This window comes from Pseudopodoces humilis, chromosome 5 (assembly GCF_049639895.1).
Source record: "Pseudopodoces humilis isolate 2021_Gansu_Grassland_sample_001 chromosome 5, ASM4963989v1, whole genome shotgun sequence".
NCBI lineage: Eukaryota > Metazoa > Chordata > Aves > Passeriformes > Paridae > Pseudopodoces > Pseudopodoces humilis.
In genome coordinates this window covers 5,104,112-5,125,075 of record NC_142204.1, presented here as the reverse complement: position 1 = coordinate 5,125,075, position 20,964 = coordinate 5,104,112, and the positions used below count along the sequence as shown (strand labels likewise).

Below are 20,964 nucleotides of genomic sequence, written 5' to 3'. Positions count from 1 at the left end.
CTTATGTTCCAATGGGACAATTCAGAGAGAGATCCTTTGCTGATAATAGATTGGGTATTTTTGCCCTACAGATTCCCTAAAACAATTTGTACTCCATTGGAAATGGCAGCCCAGATAATTATCAGGGCCAGAACCAGACTGTTGACAATGACAGGTAAAGATTTTATTACGATCTACCTGTCTCTAAAGAAAAATTATTTAGATTGGGCATTGCAAAGATCAGATCATTTACAGATTGCATTGCTAAATTTCTCAGGAGTCTGTTCAAGTCATTTTCCCAGCCATAAACTGTTGCAGTCCAAATTAAGTTATAAGGAGAAACCTAAACTAAGTGAAGTACCATTAAATGCAATAACCTGATTTACTGATGGTTCAGGAAAAACCCACAAAGCAGTTATAACATGGAAGAATACCGCCGCAAAGAAATGGGACATCCTACTGGGAGTCTGTTATCATCCACCCAACCGGGAAGAAGAGGTCTGAGGAATGAAAGAAGAATCCTGAGAATGTCTCAGGATCATCAGCCCTTGTTCTTGTAGACAACTTCAACATGCCAGACATCTGCTGGGAACTTCACACAGCAGAGAAGAGGCAGTCCAGGAAATTTTTAGCGTGCATGGGGGACAACTTTTGTTGCAGCTGCTGGGTGAGTATCACCCTGAAACTAGAGCCTTCTGATTGTTTAGAACATTGTTTATTTTCTTTTTTGATTGTTTAGAATATTGTTCATTTTTGTTTTTTCTTTTTCTTTTTTAAAGGAGAAAGGGTGAGATGTTGCCCTGAAAATTAAGCCTTCTGAAAATGTTTCCATAGTTTTAGTTACTTTCCCAAGAAAATTCTATAAACACAAGTTGTTTATCACATTCCTTCTAACAAATGTCTTTTGATGGATATTTTGCATGACCAGTGTGCTTGGGAAGGTGGTAACTTAATTATCCAGTCCCTGGTCATTGTCGAGAATCTATAAATACTGGAGTCAGAGAATAAAGGTACCTTCTTCTGTTCTAACACTGAGAGATGCTTGTGTGAATCATTTTGTGTCCTCTAGCGACAGGTGAGCCCACCAGGAGAGGGACGATGTTAGACCTGTTGTTTGCAAATAGAGATGGGCTGGTGGGAGATGTGGTGGTTGGAGGCCGCTTGGGGCACAGTGATCACGAAATTATAGAATTCTCAGTACTTAGTGAAATGAGAGGGAACAAAAATAAGATTTTTACACTGAGCTTCCAGAAGGCAGACTTTGGCCTATTTAGGAAACTTATTCAGAGAGTGAATGGAATGATTGGGTGAATAGGCAGAGTTGAATAGGATGAAGTTTAATAAGTTCAAGTTCTGAGTCCTGCATTTTGGCCACAATAACCCCCTGTAACACTACAGGCTGGGGATGGTGTGGCTGGACAGTGCCCAGGCAGAAAGGGACCTGGGGATGACACTGACAATAGCAAAACTCGAGCCAGCAGCGTGCACTGGGGGGCCAAGAAAACCAATGGCCCCTGGCCTGGATCAGGACTAGTGTGGCCAGCAGGAGCAGGGAGGTCATTCTTCCCCTGTGCTCAGCACTGGTGAGGCCACACCTTGAGTTCTGTGTCCAGTTCTGCCCCTCAGTTTGGGAAGGACGTTGAGACTCTTGAGCGCATCCAGAGGAGGACAACAAGGCAGGTGGGGGGCTTGGAACACAAATCCTATGAAGAACGGTTGAGGGAGCTGGGGTTGTTTAGCCTGGAGAAAAGGAGACTCAGAGGTGACCTTATCACTCTCTACAACTTCCTGAAGGGTGGCTGTAGTCAGGTGGGGTTGGTCTCTTTCACCAGGCAGCAACTACAGAATGAGAGGACACAGCCTTAATCTGTGCCACGGGAAATTTAGGTTGGACATTAGGAAAAAGTTCTTCACGGAAAGAGTGATAAAGTACTGGAATGGTCTGCGTGGGGAGGTGGTGGAGTCACCATCCCTGGATATGTTTAAAAAACTGGATATGGCACTTGGTGCCATTTTAGTTGAGGTATTACGGCATCAGTTGGACTTGATGATCTTGAAGGTCTCTTCCAACCTAGTCATTCTGTGATGCTGTGATTCTGTAATTCCATCTAGCCTCAAGGGTGGTCCTTGTACCTTGGGAAAGCTTACATTGTTAACTCCAAGTATGAAAACAATTGTCGACATGAGACGTAGAGGGAAAAGGTCATTTGTTGGTGTGATATATGTAACCTTGGATAAAAATTCGTGAAAGAATAAATAAGTATATAACTGTATTTGTAACAATGTAAAAATTATATAAAATATAGTGTGGCCTAAGGATTTCCCCCAAACCCAGCAGTAACTACCCATTCAGGTGGTAACAACCCTAGGCGATGTTCATCAGCCTGAAAGAAAGAGCAGGACACGAACAATTAAGCTAAACAATGAAAGGAGCCAGGCCGAGATGCCCATCGACTCCACACCGCACCGGGACACCCCACCCTGCAAGCCCCGACTGAAGATGCAATCAGGCCAAACAATAAGAGGAGCCCAACCGAGATACCCATTGACTCCGCACCGGACTTGGACACTTCACCCTGAGAGCCCAACCGAAGATACAATCAAGAAGCACTCAGAATCTTTCACATGCGAACGGACTCTGCCCAGTCGTCTATTGATTCAGTTCCACGGTTCCAGGAAATTCATTCAACCAGCCATCTAAACTCTTTGCTGAACAGTAACTGCTCGGAGTTTTGGCCTCAGGACACAAAATCCCTATAAAAACCCCGGACAGACTACCCTCCTTCGTGGATTTGGGTAAATCTGTACCTCTGGGTATAGACGTCTCCCTGTCCACCCAGTGCTGCGCTGATTTATTTTATTGTGGTTTTTTTTTCTCGTTGTTTGTGAATGAAATTGTTTTATAATAAATCGCTTTTTATATTAACCCTATTTTGCCATTGCATTTATAACAGTTGGGGAGGATGAAACAAGGAAACCTTATGAATATGATTGTTTAGCAAAAGATTCTGAAAATATGAAGCCTAGAATCGAAGTAGAAATGAGAGCTAGCTTTAAGTCATGAGATACTGAGTGCTATCCAAAGAACAATAGCCTAGCCAGCTAAAGGAGAATCTCTGTTGATGAAACAATGTCCTTCTGCAGATAGAGAATCCAAAGGTCAAGCAGCAAGGGAAGAATTTGTAAAGCTTTTAGAGTTTGAAATGTAACACCGCATGGTAATGTAGTAATTCTTATAGGCTGTATGTAAATTCTTTAGTGGGTGTATCTCGTAATGATTGGTTACTGGAAATTAGAATATTCACTATAGAAAGACATGTATTGCAACAGGAACGTCACTCTCTTGTTTTTCCCTCTCTTACCCTTCTTCCCTCTCTCTTAAGCCTCCCTGGTTCTCCCCGCTCTCCCTCTCTTGCTCTTGATTCCTCCCTCTCCCTCTTTAACCTCTCCTCTCTCACTCTCTCCCCTCCACTCACTCTCCCTCCCTGACCACGTGTTCGCCAAGGCTGGTGGTGGACACGGGTCTCTCCCTCTCTTCACCCATATAATAAACTGCTTATACCTGAACTGCTCGACCCAGGAGAAGTCTCTCACCACAAGTGAGTGTTTTGTACTACAATAGTCATTAATTCATCAAAATGGACCAGAGTGTAAGGATGATTTTGATCCTTGGGGTTTTGGAAAAAGGTTCATAGCATCTCTTTTCTTGCCACAACTTGCATCAGCAGAAGCACTAAAGCAATTAGATCAATTGGGATGTTGGCTGAGTAAACAGTCTATTTCTATGTCTCTTGCATTAAGTGTTTTTTTAGCAGATGTCAAAGATGCAACTTTACAAAACAGGGCAGCAATAGATTTTCTATTGTTAGCACATGGATGTGGATGTGAAGATTTTGAAGGGATGTGCTACATGAATCTGATCAGAGTGAATCTGTGATCACTCTGAAAGTATTTATAGAAGTATACAACAGCTCAAGGAAGGGGTGTCAAAAATCAAAATAGATGATGGAACCTGGCTGGATGATTTGTTTAATGGATGGGGCTTGACACCATGGCCAAAAAAGTGTCCTAAAGCAGGTCTATATATTTTAGTGATTGTGATAGTAATGTCAACAATGGTGCCTTGTTTGCTTCAGTGTATGCAACAGATGATTAACAAATCCATTAATGTTTTTTTTTTTTTAGTGCAGAGGGAGAGGGGAGATGTGGGAAATGGAAAAATGAAAAATTCTATGGATGCTGAAGGGTTCAATCTGCAGCCTTGGAAAGAGCTTGGGTTAATGTAATGATAAAGGTACAGAAACATTAGTAGAAAAAAAATAGTGGGGAGAAATTAGGGGCAATACTAAAGCGCCGCCTTAAAAGGGCAGGGAAGGGAAGGGGGCTGGCCAAAGCTACAAAGGCTCGTCCCACAGGGACAAATGACGCGGTCCATGACGCGATGGGCCCGACCCACCAAGGCCGAGATCGGGAATACCGCCTGCCAAACCGCGCATGCGCAGTCCGGCACAGATACCGACTCTGCGCACCTCAAACGTAAAGACAATCCGGAAACAGAGAAAGCAGCCTCTACCATAAACGTCATTAGTACCGAGAGGGATTCATTTCTTAAAGAGGATTATCCCTCTGAATATGCATTTTTAGAGATTTTATCGCAATTCCTGGAAATTGTCAACGTAAGTAAAAATGACTCGGCGGTGACAACGGAGTTACAGCCGATCTGTGCGGCAACGGCGCTGCCTTGTGGTCAAACAATATTACAGCAGCCCTCAATCATCATCTACATTTATGGAGGCACAGCAGGAGGAGGATGATAACATTTTAGCCATTACTGCTAGTGAAGGAATCCCACTGTCATCATTTAAAACACAAGATTTTTTGTTCCAAGCTGATAATTCAACTTTTAGAAATATTGAGTCAAAAGACTGGTTTTCAAAAAATTATTCCTCCGCTTCAAGAAAATTACAACATTCTTCAGTCCTCCAGGATCTAATGGATCCTATTTCTGCTAAAGTCCCACAATCACAAGATTTTCCTATAATACCTAGAATTTCATTAAAACAAAACCAAAGATCAATATGGACCCTTCCTCAAAGAAGAGGGGGAGGAACAGATGCTCTTGAAAACATTGAGGATATTGCTGTGCTACCAGTGAGTTTTGGAAGAAGGGAGGATGTCCCAAGATGGGAACCAGTGGATAGTTCACTTTTAAAGGATCTATTGGATGAAGTAGAAAAGAAAGGACTTCATTCACGATACTTTAAACAATTATTGAAAGGTCTCTTTCGCAGTCATGAAGTGATCCCATATTATTGCAAATATATAGCATCAACAATATTTACAGACTCACAATTCATATTATGGAATTCAAGATGGAGAAAAACCCTCCTTGAATTGAGAAATAAATATGCACACATCACAATAGCCCAGATGGCAGGAGATATCCCATACAACAAAACAGAAACCCAGATAATAGATCTGCCTCCAGAAGTGTTCCGAGATATTGTAGAAGCAGCTGAAAAGAGACTGCTGCAAATTTAACCCTCTGGAACCTCAGAAGGTATCTACACTGAAATAAGGCAAGGCCCTTCAGAGCCTTTCACTACCTTTGCAGATTGCCTCACACAAGCAATTGACCGACATGGAAGAAAGAGTGAAGCCACACTTCCTTCAAGGCCTTGCTTTTGGGAATGCTAATGCAGAATGTCGATGTATCATCAGTGCCTTGCCAGGATATCCAGCAACTGAAGAAATGATAGAGGCCTGCAGTAAGATAAGCACTCCACGTGTTGCAACTGTTAGAGTGGAAGAATTTGAAAAGTTACTTGAAGAACAACGAGAAGGATTTAAGAAAATTGTAAAGAGCATGGAATCATGTTTTCAACAACTTAATTGTACAGTTATAATGGAAGCAGCACTTTTTAAAGCAATATATTATAAATGTGGAAAGCAGGGACACATAAAAAAGAATTGCATATCGCAGAAAAAAGTACAAAGTCTTTGCACCAGATGTCAAAGAAGAAAACATCATCCTAGTCAATGCTTTTCCAAAACAGATGTAGAAGGAAGGCCTCTGGCACTGCCGGGAAATTCCAAAAAGAGCACGTCAAGCCACCATGCGACGACACAAGTGGTGGTAAGGGAAAACCCTCAATACCAATTCCACTGAATTTCTCTAATCAGAAAATGATCATCGGGGAGCAACAATCTGACTCTCTTAGCAAGACCATTTGTCAATTCCCCAGTGATCCAGATTTATTACCACTAGGTGCGCAATGTGAATTGAGGACTTTAAAAATGGTGTCTTTTCTTAATGAGGATTGTGCAGTACTCCATACAGGAGTTACTGGAGCATCAAGAAAGAGACAAGATTTTTTTGCAATAGGCAGAGACAGATGTGTTATTTTGGGACTTATCATTTATCCATGTGTTGTCTCTGAAAATTACAATGAAGAATTGACAGTATTAGCTAAAGACTTACATCCTCCATTGACTCTTCCAGCGAATACATTGATAGCCAAAGCCGTTGCTTTGCCTCCACATGCAAATAGTCCAATCAAGTTAAAGACTAGAGCGCGAATTTCATCTACTAATGAATATACAGAAGTTCATGCCACCTGGGTGAAACAAATTAGCCGTGATCGACCTGTAATCACCTGTAGATTAACATATAACAACAACACAGTCTTGATACAAGGGACAATGGATAGAAGCGCTGATGTCACAGTCATTTCACATCTCCTCTGGCCTGGGGAATGGAGTTTCAAAACTCCCTTGAGTGCCATTTCAGGCATTGGAGGGAACACCTTGTGCCTACAGAGCGAACATCCCATCATCATTACAGGGCCAAAAGAGAAGACAGCTATTGTTTGTCCTTTTGTGGTGCAGAGACCCTTCACAGTGTGGGAAAGAGACATTGTATCCCAATGGGGAATGAGAATAGAAATGGATTTCTGACAGGGGCCACTGAGGCACTCACCACCTTGAAACTGACCTGGAATGTGGCAGCGGCCTCAGGGAGACAGAGTTACATTGTCCCACCCCAAACCCCTTGTGAAGGGCGGCACAGGTGTTCTGATTGAGTTTGAGTCCCTGGGGGTTTCTCCCTTGGTGTGCTTCTACTGGTCCCTGACCCTGAACTCCACCCTCAAGGGTGGAGACCCTTAAGAGTTCTGTCCCTCAAAAACCCCTGCTGTGCCTCTGTTCAGGGCTCTCTGTTCTGGACCTGACTTTGTTCCCATGCTGAATAAATGGTTTCATGAACGGGAGCCCGTCTCGTTGGTGTTTTATGCTGGTCCCCAGAATCCTGCTGCTTCCCTGGACGAGATCCTGAGGTTGCAGACTGCAACACTGGAAGACAGATGACCCTATTTGGGTGGATCAGTGGCCCTTGGAAGAAGAGAAACTGAGTGCCCTTGAGAAGTTAGTCCAAGAACAGTTGCAGAAAGGCCATATTAAGCCAACTACTAGTCCCTGGAATTCCCCAGTTTTTGTGATTCATAAAAAATCTTCAGGTTCGTGGAGACTGATTCATGATCTCAGAAGAATCAACAAGGTCATTGAAGAAATGGGACCCCTTCAACTCAGACTTCCATCACTTTTGATGATCCCAAGATATTGGCCAGTCATGATCTTCGACCTCAAGGATTGTTTTTTTAACATTCCACTTCATCTGAAAGATGCTCCTCCATTTGCTTTTTCAGTTCCAAGTATCAACAGAATGAAACCTCTACAGAGATATCATTGGGTGGTGCTACCCCAAGGTCTCCACAGTTCTCCAAAAATTTTCCAATGGTTCATAGCGCGAGCCTTGTCTGCAGTGAAGGAAAAACATCCAAAGGCATTGATCATTCATTTTATGGATGATCTGCTCATCGCAGCTGCAACACAGCAGGAATTGGAGAAGACTCGCAACAGCATGTTTGCAGAAATTCAAAAAGCAGGATTAGAAATTTCAATTTCAAAAATTCAAGAAATTTAGGATGGAAGGTCACAGCACAAGCAATAAGGCCACAGAAAATACAAGTAAGAACTTGAATCAGTAATCTGCAAGAATTACAGCGACTCCTGGGAGAAATCAACTGGATCAGAACAACTTTGGGAATCACGAATGATGAACTTTCACCGCTTTTTAATCTAAAGGGGACAATAACATTAGATCTCCCAGAACTCTTACAACTGAAGCTCAAAGAGCTCTTGAGAATATCTCTGAGGCTCTTCAGAAACTACAAGCCCATTGATTTTCAAGGACTCACCCCTTTTTCTTGGGAGTGTTAGAGAAGGGCATTCAATTGTATGGTCTTATGTTCCAATGGGACAATTCAGAGAGAGATCCTTTGCTGATAATAGATTGGGTATTTTTGCCCTACAGATTCCCTAAAACAATTTGTACTCCATTGGAAATGGCAGCCCAGATAATTATCATGGCCAGAACCAGATTGTTGACAATGACAAGTAAAGATTTCACTACGATTTTCCTGTCTCTGAAAAAAGATTATTTAGATTGGGCATTGCAAAAATCAGATCATTTACAGATTGCATTGCTAAATTTCTCAGGAGTCTGTTCAAGTCATTTTCCCAGCCATAAACTGTTGCAGTCCAAATTAAGTTATAAGGAGAAACCTAAACTAAGTGAAGTACCATTAAATGCAATAACCTGATTTACTGATGGTTCAGGAAAAACCCACAAAGCAGTTATAACATGGAAGAATACAACCACAAAGAAATGGGAATCAGATATTCAAACAGTACAAGGCTCACCCCAAATTGTGAAACTGGTTGCAGTAGTCAAAGCATTTCAGTTATTTCAAGAACTCTTTAATCTGATCACAGATTCGACCTATGTAGCAAATACTGTTAAAAGAATAGAAGGATCTCTTCTGAAAGAAGTAGATAATGAAAATATGTATTGTTATCTTGTCAGTATGCAACAACTAATAGAACAGAGAGAAAATCAGTATTTTGTTTCACATATTAGAGCACATTCTTCTCTCCCAGGGTTTTTAGCAGAAGTAAATGCCGGAGCAGATAAATTGACTTTGGTTATTTCGAACACCCTACCAAACATTTTTGAACAGGCAAAACTGAGTCATGCATTCTTTCATCAGAATGCTCAAGCACTGATGCACACTTTTCGTATTTCAAAAGAGCAAGCAAAAGCCATTGTAAGTGCTAGCCCAAATTGTCAGTTGGCACAGCCTCCTGTATCTACAGGAGCATTGAACCCAAGAGGATTGGAGAGTTTGCAATTATGGCAAGTGGATGTCACTAAATATCCATCTTTTGGGAGATTTAAGAATATCCATGTATCAGTGGACGCTTTCTCAGGTGCAGTTTTTGCCTCTCTTCACCCAGGGGAATCAGCAAAACATGCATGTAAACATTTCTTACAGGCATTTGCATCATTTGGTGTACATAAAGAAATTAAAACAGATAAGGGGCCAACATATAAGAATCGTGCTCTTGATGAATTTCTGAAAAAATGGGGTGTTTACCACACTACTGGCATTCCCCATTCTTCAACGAGTCAAGCTATTATTGAAAGAACTCACTGTACTTTAAAATCTATTTTAGATAGGCAGAGAAGAGGAGAGGCAGAAGCTACACCCCAGATGTGATTGAATAAAACACTATGTTTTGAACTTTCGGAATAGATCTTTTGCAGAGCCAATTCCACCGATTATTAGGCATTTCTAAAATAATACCCAGGTGAAACTAAAGGAGAGACCTTTAGTTTTGATTAGAAATTTAGAATCAAAGCAAATTGAAGGTCCATTTCAATTAATAACTTGGGGAAAAGGATATGCTTGTGTCTCCACAGGTGCAGGACCAACGTGGGTTCCCACGAAGTGTGTGAAACCGTATCGAACCGGGAAACAAGAAGAAAAAGAAGAAGAAGAAGAAGAAGAAGACACCCGAAATCGAGAAGCCAGCACACAAATGTGATTTTGTGTGAAGACAGCATTCAACATTCCAGACGCTGAAGAATTAACAACATGCAAAATATATGAACTGAGAACTTTGAGAGAGAGGGTTGTTTATTACAGAAGTTTGAGAACTTTTGAGAAGAATAAGGTTTTTGAATAAGATCAGCTAGCCATTTTGTTTGTGCCTTATTTTTTTATTAATTGCCTTAAGCAACACAGTTTTGCTCATGAATCAGTCAAGCGAAAATGTCTGAAGACATTATCTGCTTGACTCATTCATGGTCAAGGAAGCCATTCTGGAAGAATTAAAGAAAAAAGATCTTTTTTTTTGCAAAGAGAAGGGGGAGATGTAGGAGTCCAGAAATGTAGAGACATGTCTCTGTCTATTCAATTCTTTAAAAAATGCATCAATCCTATATAATATTGACAGAAGGGCTTCCAAATATCCCTGAGCAAGCCGAGATTTGTAAGAAATTAAGTAGAAAGTAGAAAAATGTTTAATATATCACTGAGGTGAAAATATAGATTTTAGGAGGGTTTCATACATGGAGTAAAGATGGAGGGAAAAGGGTGTAGTTTTTAGTTCTTCTTCTTCCTTCTTCTCCATGCTCCTGCAGTTTTTAGAAGCACAAAGAATGATTGGTTTACAGTTAGTCGCACTTTTAATTATGTGAGTAGATATAGAAAACTTATTTGTTAAGATATAATAAAAATACATGTGTCTGTAGTTAATAGGGTAAAAATTAGTATAAAGGTGAAGAGAGCATGTGGTTCGGGGCCATTTTGTATCATCAGAGCAAAATGAGCCAAGCTGTAGTGATTGAAGCTTGTGCAGTCAGTCTGGGGAGACCTGCCAAGTTTTGTAAGAATCCTTCAATAAACACGAGAAACCAGATTCTAATGAGCCCAGGAGTTTTCATTGAATCATAAGAACTGAGATAAGTGGGACTCCCCATGAGGGAGGATCCCAAAAAGAATTCAGCCCAAAGGAGGCTGAGAGAGAGACTAAAGAAAAGTTACACTTATGGTCTGCAGGTGGCTCCGGAGAAGGTTCAACAGCATCCTCCTTGGAAATACTTAGGAGTCAAAATCTTAGATCAAAGCATTCACCATCAGGAGGTGTAATTCATAGATTCTATCAAGACTCTGAATGATGCCCAGAAATTGATGGGTATCATCATGTGGTAACATCCTTACTTGGACTGACCACAGTGCAGTTGTCCCCATTGTTCAATATTTCATATTTCAATATTTTAAAAGGGGACCCTGATCTGAATTCACGTTGAGAACTGACTCCTGATGCGTGGCGAGCACTGGAGGAAGTCCAACAAACTGTTTATGCTTGTCAGGTTTACTGAGTAGATCCCTCCATTGATATGACTGTTTTTATTACTAATCCAGATTCTCATCCTACAGGTATCATTGGCCAATGGAAGTGAACAATGGTCTGATCCTTTGCACATTTTGGAATGGTTCTTCCTGCCCCATCAACTGAAAAAGACAGCACCACATTGTGTGAATTGATTGCTCAATGGAAAACCAAATGTTGTCAACGGTGTTTCCAATTAATGGCAGCTGACCATGCAAAAATTACTCTCCCAGTACAACAGGAAGAATTTGAATGGAGTTTTACTAACAGCGCTTTCTTACAGAGTGTGCTGCAAAATTTTTCAGGGCAGATTACTTATCATCTGCCCAGCCACAAATTATTGAAATTGGCAAAGTCAGCTGAATTGTCTTTTCAGCCAAAAAGTAGTCAGTAGGCTCTATATACAATCAATCACCTCACAGTGTCAAAAACTTCAGACAATCCTGTCATTTTGAACCATCTCCTTTCATTGCAGTCCTCAGGTGAGACGTACCTGCCTTTAGCGAAAGTCGGGGTGCAAGATCTAATGCCTAACAAGTGGAAGGGCCCATGTGAGCTCATCACTTGGGGTTGTGGGTATGCATGCGTTTCCACAGATACTGGGATACAGTGGATACCTGAAAGATGTGTTTGCCCTGATCTGTGACACCAAGGGCAGAAAGTAGCCAACAGGCAACCTTTGGATGATGATCAGGATGCTGACCATCCATCAGGTGGTCCTTCTACAAGTAGAGAGTGAACATTTTGTCCTGTTGACAAGTTAGACTGCCAGTTCTTTGAGCAAAATGATGTTTTGTTCACTGTATTAGAATTAGTAATTATATTAGAATTAGCAATTGGTCCCTTGCAAGAATGAAAAACAAGACTTGATGGTAGTGCATGAAGGATTTGATAGCATGTGCCAGAGAATCTCCCTAATCATTTTAATCAGTGTCCAATTCAGTTTCCATTTGGTAACTGACAAATTACTAAAGAGACCACACATGCTGTCTTTGTCCTCTTTCTTGCAAGGGCCCTGCAGGAGATTACAAATGCTGCCTTTCTGCCTTAAAACAAAAAGGGGGAATTGTGAATGCTGAATGTGAGAGATCAGGCAGGTAGCACAGTGTCTGTGTGAAACTGAATCACATAACTTTCTTATACTGGCCTGAGAAAGTGTGGCCTGAGAAATTGTGAGGAGGAACTCAAACGGTCCTTAGAGAAGAAAAGTAACCTTTTCAGGTGTTGCTTCTGTTCTTGTTTTCTTGCAAGAAAAGGTCAAAGGGTGTTGTTCCTAACTGTCCAATGATGGTGATGTGTTGGTTTGATGACCAATGAAAGTTTTACCTTTTCAGACCTTCTCAGAACTGTCTATAAAAGAAGATCTGGAAAAATAAAACTAGCTCTCTTTGCAACTAAGCTTGAAAGTCTGGTTTGTCACTATCGCCGTTCCTAATACAGTGTGACACCCATACGGCACCAGTGTGAGTCATAGGCCCAAAAGCCCAAGCCCAGCGTCCCCCAGCAAGAAGGAAAGGGTGCACCCCACAAGCTGACCTGTGTTCTTTCTGCATGACCATGGGGAAGACATGGTAAAGTGGGATGGTGTGATAAATGAACTTATAAATAAAAATTTGTAGAGGTCTAAATAAATATATTTGTAGCTATAATAATATAAAATATAAAATACAGTGTGGCCAACAAGTCCTTCCCCAGATCTAGTCGCGAATTCCCATTCGAGAGATAACAATCCTAGCCGGCGCCCATCAACGGAAAAGAATGAGCAGGACACGGGCCATCAGGCTGACAAAGGAACGAGCTCGGACGAGATACTCATCACCGGACCTGAACACCCCGCCTTGCAGGCCACTGTTGGGGAAGCAATCAGGCTGACAAAGGGAAAAGTCCAGCCGAGATATCCATCAGCTCCAACCCGGATCCAACCACCCCATCCAGATGGCCCGAACCAAAATGAAATCAAGGAACACTCAGAACTTCTTTACATATGAGGAGACTCTGCCCGGACGTCTATTTGACTCTATTCTCCAACCCCAGGAAATCAATTCATCCAACAATCAAGGACCCTTGGTGAATGGTGCCTGCCTGGAATTTGGCCTCAGGACACAAAATCCCTATAAAAACCCAGGCCAGAGAACCCTCGAGCGTGGATTTGGGAACACCTATACCTTTGGGTATAGACCCCTGTCCACCCAGCGCTGCGCTGTTTATTTTATTGTGGTTTTTCCTCGTTGTTTATTTTTATTATAAAAATTGTTTTATAATAAACTGTTCTTTTTATTTAACCTAAATTTGCCTTTGGATTTATAACAATGGGAAACCCACTTCTTCCCTGGCAATATGGGTGTGTAAACTCAGGGAGGGAAACACTAACCAGAAAAGTTCCACTAAAGTGAAGGTAGCCTCAGCCTCCTATGACCGAACTGCCAGATATTACAGAAGGGAGGATGATCTGTCAGATCCCCTTGAAGGAACCTGTATTATGTATGCCCAGGGAGGAGAGGATAACCAGGGCTAGAGGGGCCCTGCCTCTAGCCAGGAATAGGCATGGGAAAACCATGTCTTTTGGATGGTGTGGATCCAATTGTCTGGCACATCAGTGCCACAAAAATACAAAGCACTAGTTGACACCTGTAGCAATGTATCTGAACACCTTGGGCCATGATGTGCTACAGCCAAACTGTATTTAGAGTCTATTATCAGAGCCTCTGGAATTTCTCAAGGTTGCTGAGACATAAGCTATTCTAAAAATAAGTAAGAAGAGGCTGAAAAATAAGAAAACAGGACCACAAGAGCCTATGGATGCTAACTGTGAAACAGAGAAGCACAGTGCCTGTGTAAATTGCAGGCCACATAGCTTTCTCAGGCTTGCCTGAGAAAGTGGCCTGGGAAATTATAAGGAGGATTTAAAACAATCCTCAGAGACAGAAAACAGCCTTGCCAGGTGCTGTTTGTCTGTTCCTTGTTTTCTTGCAGGAAAAGGTCGAGGGGTGGTGTACCTCACTGACCAATGATGGTGATGTGTTAGTTTACTAACCAATAAGAGTTTATTTTCTGTACTTTCCATGTATCAGTCTATAAAAAAGATCTAAAGCAATAAACCGAGAGAAATTCTCCTGATTGACTCCTGAGAGAGTCTGTGTCGTTCTTCTCGCCGTTCCTAATAGAGCGACAAGAGCCAGATAACAGAAGGTGGTTGAACACCTGGGCTGTGACCAATCCTGTGCCCCGAGGGGTGAGTGCAGAGTGTGTGGACAGGATAGGGGCACCAAAGAAAAGATGTATGATCAAGTGAATGGTAGTTTTAGAATGTATAAATAAGTGTGCAATGTCAACAATAAATGGCTTCTGTGAAATCATATTGATTCATAGTCCAGAGGTCCTGAGCTCCTGCAGACACCGGTGTGCAGTGTACCCTAATGCCATCAGGACATGTGGGGGCAGAACCTGTTTCCATTGCTGGGGTGACGGGGGGATCGCAGCAACTGACTGTTTGAAGCTGAGGTGAGCGTGACTGGGAAAGAGTGGCAGAAACATCCCATTGTGACTGGCCCAGAGGCCCCGTGTATTCTGGGCATAGACTTCCTTCAGAATGGCTATTACAAAGACCCAAAGGGACTCAGGTGGGCTTTTGGAATAGCTGCTGTGGAGGCAGAGGACGTTAAGCAATTGAACACCTTACCTGGACTATCAGAGAACCCATCTGCAGTAAGACTCTTCAAAGTGGAAGAACAGCAAGTACCAATTGCCACCTCAATGGTGCACCGCCGGCAGTATCAAATCGAGGTGCTGTGATCACCATCCACAAGATGATCCATGAGCTGGAGAGACAAGAGGAGGTCAGCAAAACCCACTCACCCTTCAACAGCCCCATCTGGCCTGTGCACAAGTCTGACAGAGAATGGATGTTGCAGTCAGCAACCTCAGGATCTCATCCAGGGAAGCAGCAGGATTCTGGGGACCAGCATGAAACACCAACCAAGACGGGCTCCCGTTCATGAAACCATTTATTCAGCATGAGAACAAACTCAGGTCCAGAACAGAGAGCTCTGAACAGAGGCACAGCAGGGGTCTTTGAGGGACAGAACTCCCAAGAGTCTCCACCTTTGAGGGTAGAGTTCAGGGTCAGGGACCATTAGAAACACAGCAAGGGAGAACCCCCCAGGGACCCAAACCCAATCAGAATTCCTGGGCTGCCCTTCACAAGGGGTATGGGGTGGAAATGTTAAGTCTTTGTCTCCCTGAGGCACACTGCCACATCTGCTTTTTTTTTTTTTTTTTTTTTGTTGTTGTTTTTTTTAAAGAGGGGGGAGACGGGAGAGGAAGGGGAAAAAGAAAATAGCTCCCCCCCCCCCTCCAAAAATCAGAGCTAATCTTTTATGTCCTGTTATAGAAAATGGAGAGCAAAACCATCCTGGAGTTCCTGATGTCCCTGATTATCTGGATGTTCCTGAAAACATCAGCTGTAGAGGCCTGGCTAGTAGCACAGCCCCAGGAGAACGTGTGGATCACCCTTGCAAAGACGCTCCAACAAGAACACATATGCTTGTCCATGGGCAGCGCCACCAACCCTCTGTCATCCTGCCTGGTAGGGATTCCTTTAAAGCCCCATGAACATCCTTTCACAGGGAAAGAACCCAACCCAGTAGACATTTGGGATGAGTGGACAAAGATCTTGCCCCATGCACCAGAGGAACCCCAGGAATCAGAGCTTTTGGGATCCTCCAAAGCTACCTATTGCATAAATTTTAATTATCACCCAGTAGCCAATGCATGGCCTGCCTCGAAATACCAAAAGGCAATTAAATCAAGGAAAAATGTGACTCCCAACAGTAAAATTTACAGTCAGTCCAAATGGTGCAATTACACCAGCAGCACACGATCCACCTCCTCTCACCAGCATAGAGTGCTGCCCCAGGGAGTGTTCTTGATCTGTGGGGATAGAGTGTGGGCAGGAATCCCTTCCTGACTCCAGGGAGGTCCTTGCACACTTGGACAGCTTACCATCCTCACTCCAAATTCAACTCTAATACATGATTGGCTGAAAAAGAATGAATTGGCCTGCCAAAAGAAAGATCTCGCCCAATTAGATGAAAATTGCAATAGCCAAATTAAAGATCGGTCCTACACAAAGAGGGTGGTGATGTCAGCATTTTTGCCATGGGCAGCTGCTGCTAAAGCCCTTGGTGAGCTTTCTCACCTGGAGTGTTGGCTTGGTAAGCAGGCCAACCGGACCTCCTCTGTCCTGAGTGACCTCCTGACAGATGAAGAGACTGTTAGGCATGCCACGCTACAAAACCGAGCTGCCATAGACTTTTTGCTCCTGGCCCATGGACACGGCTGTGAGGAATCAGATGGTTTGTGCTGCTTTAACCTCTCCAGCCCCAGTGAAGGCATCCACGCCCGCATCCAGAGACTCCAACATGCAGTCCAAAAACTCCAGGCTGAAAAGGAGCCCCAGTGGCTTGAAGACCTTTTTGTGAGCTGGGGACTCGAGAGATGGGTTGCCTCCGTCCTCAAGAACATTTTTTGGGTTTTCTTGATTGTTATTATCTTCCTAAGTATGTTTTCATGTTTTAAGAAGCTATTAGCTAACTCTCTAGGGGATGCCTTTTTAATAAGTAAAGAAGGGGGAGTTGTGGGTATGGAGGAGCCTGCCGAGCTGGAGATCCTCCCTCTGCCCTGGAGACAAGATACTTCACTGTAAGAGAGACACAATGTATCGCTCCCAGGGATCTTTGAGTTAGATATGTTAAACTGTTGTGCCCCATTGGTGTTCCCCCTTGCTGTCCCACCCCGATACACGTATCTTGGGCTTCCCCCCGCCCCTCTCCTCTCCTATAAATATCCTGGGTTTTCCCCTGTTCGGTAGATTGGCTGCTGCTAGCTCCCTTCGCCAAAGCTCTGCCTGAATAAAGGTTTGAGCTTAGTGGAACGCTGGACCGGCTTTCTCGTCCCTGCTTCCTGTGTTGCCTGCCTGCTGCTGCTGAGCTGAGCTGGAATCACTCGACTGCCTGAAGCCGCTCACACGCGCTTTGGCCCAGCCCTTTTCAGGGCTGTCTCCAGAGAAGTCGCAGTGCTCCGGGCTTTCTGCCGCCGCGGCAAATGGAGATTGACTGTGGACTGTCGTGCCTTGAATGAAGTGACTCCACCACTGAACGCTGCTGTGCCAGACATGCAGGAGCTCCAGTACGAGCTGGAGTCCAAGGCAGCGAAGTGGTATGCCACTATTGACATTGCCAATGCATTTTTCTCCATTCCCCTGGCAGCAGAATGCAGGCCTCAGTTTGCCTTCACGTGGAGTGGAGTGCAGTACACCTGGAACCGACTGCCCCAGGGGTGGAAGCACAGCCCCACCATCTGCCATGGACTGATCCAGGCTGCCCTGGAAAAGGGTGAGGCTCCAGAACATCTGCAGTACATTGATGACATCATTGTGTGGGGGAACATGGCAGTGGAAGTATTTGAGAAAGGAGAGAGGATCATCCAGATTCTGCTGGAAGCCGGCTTTGCCATCAAGAACAAAGCCAAAGGACCTGCTAGAGAGATCCAGTTCCTGGGGGTAAAGTGGCAAGATGGACAGCATCAGATTCATACTGATGTCATCAACGAGATCACCATGATGTCTCCACCAACGAGCAAGAAGGAAACACAAGCTTTCCTAGGCGCCATAAGTTTCTGGAGGATGCACATTCCTGAGTACAGTCAGATTGTGATCCCTCTTTACCTGGTCACCCAAAGAAGAATAATTTCCTCTGGGGCCCTGAACAGCAACAAGCCTTTGCCCAGATCAAGCAGGAGATCACTCATGCAGTAGCCCTTGGCCCAGTCAGGATGGGACCAGAGTGCTGATCCAGAATGTGCTTTACTCTGCAGCTGGGAACAATGGCTTGTCCTGGAGCCTTTGGCAGAAAGTGCCTGGGGAGACTTGAGGCCAGCCTCTGAGATTTTAGAGCTGAAGTTACAGAGGCTCTGAAGTCAACTACACCCCAACAGAAAAGGAAATTTTAGCCGCCTATGAAGGAGTTCAAGCCCCCTCAGAAGTGATTGGCACAGAAGCACAACTCCTCCTGGCACTCCGACTACCAGTGCTGGGGTGGATGTTTAAAGGAAAGGTTTCTGCTACCCACCACACCACCGACACTACATGGAGCAAGTGGATCGCCCTCATCACGCAGCACACCCATATTGGAAACCCAAATCACCCTGGGATTTTGGAAATAATTACAAACTGGCTGGAGGGTAAACACTTTGGTCTCACTGATGTAGAGGAGCAGGACCAAGTGACATGGGCTGAAGAAGCTCCACCATACAACCAGCTGCCAGCAGAAGAAACACGTTGTGGTCTTTTCACTGATGGTTCTTGTCATATTGTAGGGATGAACCAGAAGTGGAAAGCAGCCATACGGAGCCTCACACGACAGGTCATAGGAGCTACTGAAGGAGAAGGTGGATCAAGCCAACTTGCTGAACTCAAAGCCATTCAACTAGCCCTGGACATTGCTGAAAGAGAGGAATGGCCAAAGCTCTACCTCTACACTGATTCATGAACGGTAGCCGATGCTCTGTGGGGATGGCTGGAAAGGTGAAAAAGGGCCAATTTGCAGCATAGGGGAAAACCAATCTGGGCTGCTGATGAGTGGAAAGACATCGCCACCAGGGCAGAGAAGTTATCTGTGAAAGTCCGTCATGCAGATGCCCATGTCCCCAGGAGTCGGGCTAATGACGAACACCAAAACAATGAGCAGGTGGATCAGGCTGCAAAGATAGAGGTGTCAAAGATAGACTTAGATTGGCAACACAAGGGAGAGTTATTCCTAGCTTGATGGGCCCATGATGCCTCAGGTCATCAGGGCAGAGATGCCACCTATAAGTGGGCACGAGACCGAGGGGTGGATCTAACCATGGACAGTATTTCTCAGGTCATCCATGACTGTGAGACGTGTGCCACGATCAAGCAGGCCAAGCGGCTGAAGCCGCTATGGTACGGTGGGCGTTGGTCCAAATATAGGTATGGGGAAGCCTGGCAGATTGACTACATCACACTGCCCCAAACCCGCCAAGGCAAGCACTACGTGCTCACAATGGTAGAAGCCACCACTGCATGGTTGGAAACCTACCCTGTGCCTCATGCCACTGCCCGGAACACCATCCTGGGACTTGAAAAGCAGGTCCTTTGGAGGCATGGCACCCCTGAGAGGATTGAGTCAGACCATTTTCTCTGTGCATATCTTACTACCACACGATGTCAAAAGTCTTGCTCAATGCCTCCTTTCCCCTGCTGAATACATGCTATGGGAAGGGCATTGGAAAAAACAATTAAAAACATTATCTGACAAATATTCTAAAGATACAAATAGGCAAAATTTTCTGTTCAACAGTTAAACAGTTATCAAACAAGGGGTAGATGAGAGTTTAATTAATTTTGTGGATAGATTAAAGGATGCCTTAGAAAAACAGATAGAGAGTATAGAGGCACAAAAAGAACTTTTGAGTAAACTAGCTATAAAGAATGCTAATGAACAATGTAAAAATAATCTGAGGTCTTTACCCTTGGATAGAGAACCCACCACTGGACAAATGGTGGAAAGCTGTACACACCATTTTTCCAGTGAAAACACAGTTGTCCAGGCTGTTGCTAAAGCCATTGCTGAAGGGGTTTCTGGAGCATTTGCAGTGGTAACTTCCAGATATAATGCTCGCTGTTTCAACTGTGGCAACTTTGGACACTTTATAAAAGACTTCCCAGAGAGGTCACCCACTCAAGACCCCTGCACTGGCTACCAAAAGCCCCAGAGACCACAGGGATTCCAACAGCACTCAGGAAACTTCCAGCAGAGCACGGTATGGCCCTGTGGGCAGACAACAAATCAAAAGCCATCTTGCTTCATCCCAACTGTGAGATTCACATCAGACAGCCAGGACCAGGAAGGTGGGAAGCATCACAGCACATCATCCTGGGAGATCTCAAGCCACATGAGGAGGATCCAACACAGGAAAGATTCCAATGGGAATCAGGTGCCAGCTGGTAACTGAACCGTCCATTGACTTTACAGATGAAAGGGTTTACCATATTCCCACAGGAAAGCATGGACCAGAAGATGGTCCCTGGGACATCCTAATTACTGGTGACACTTTCCATGGTCCAAAAGAAATTTTTGCTTTTCCAGAAGTACAAACAGATTTCCTGGACAGGAAGTCTTTGAACAACTGTGCTGCATGGACACACCCTTTTACCATTCATAGGGAACCCTGATTGCACAAGCCTTTCTACTCCCACTGAACCACATGGAAAGGCTTCCCCTCAACCCCACAATAATGTGGGCACAGACTGTGGGCCCAAATAAGCCTACCATCAAGTGTGGCTTATTCTGCAAGGGAGAGAAAATCTACCAACCAGGGATGATGGGCACTGGCGCAGATGTGACCATCATCTGCTTGGAGTGGCCAGCAAACTGGAAACTGCAGCCAGTGGCAGGCGAGATTTCAGGGATTGGTGGATCCTCAGTGTCTATGTGCAGCAAGTGGAATGTCATTGTCAAAGAACCTGAAGGCAAGCTGGCAACCATCTGGCTATTTGTGGTAAGGGCCCCCATCACCCTATGGGGTAGGGACCTCCTATCCCAGTGGGGGGCCTCCTTACACATTCCCAGACGGAATTTCTGACTGGGGCCACTGAGGACTGCGCACTGC

The 20,964-nt window shown here is 44.1% G+C and overlaps 1 protein-coding gene across 1 annotated transcript; it reads left to right on the top strand.

Moving 5' to 3' along the window:
- Positions 1–15,667: 15,667 nt before the first annotated feature.
- On the top strand, positions 15,668–18,712 carry LOC148184255 (uncharacterized). Its single transcript, XM_088055055.1, is given in 3 exon segments — positions 15,668–16,750; positions 17,792–17,970; positions 18,649–18,712. Coding segments are annotated over 3 exon segments (1,326 nt in total).
- Positions 18,713–20,964: the final 2,252 nt, after the last annotated feature.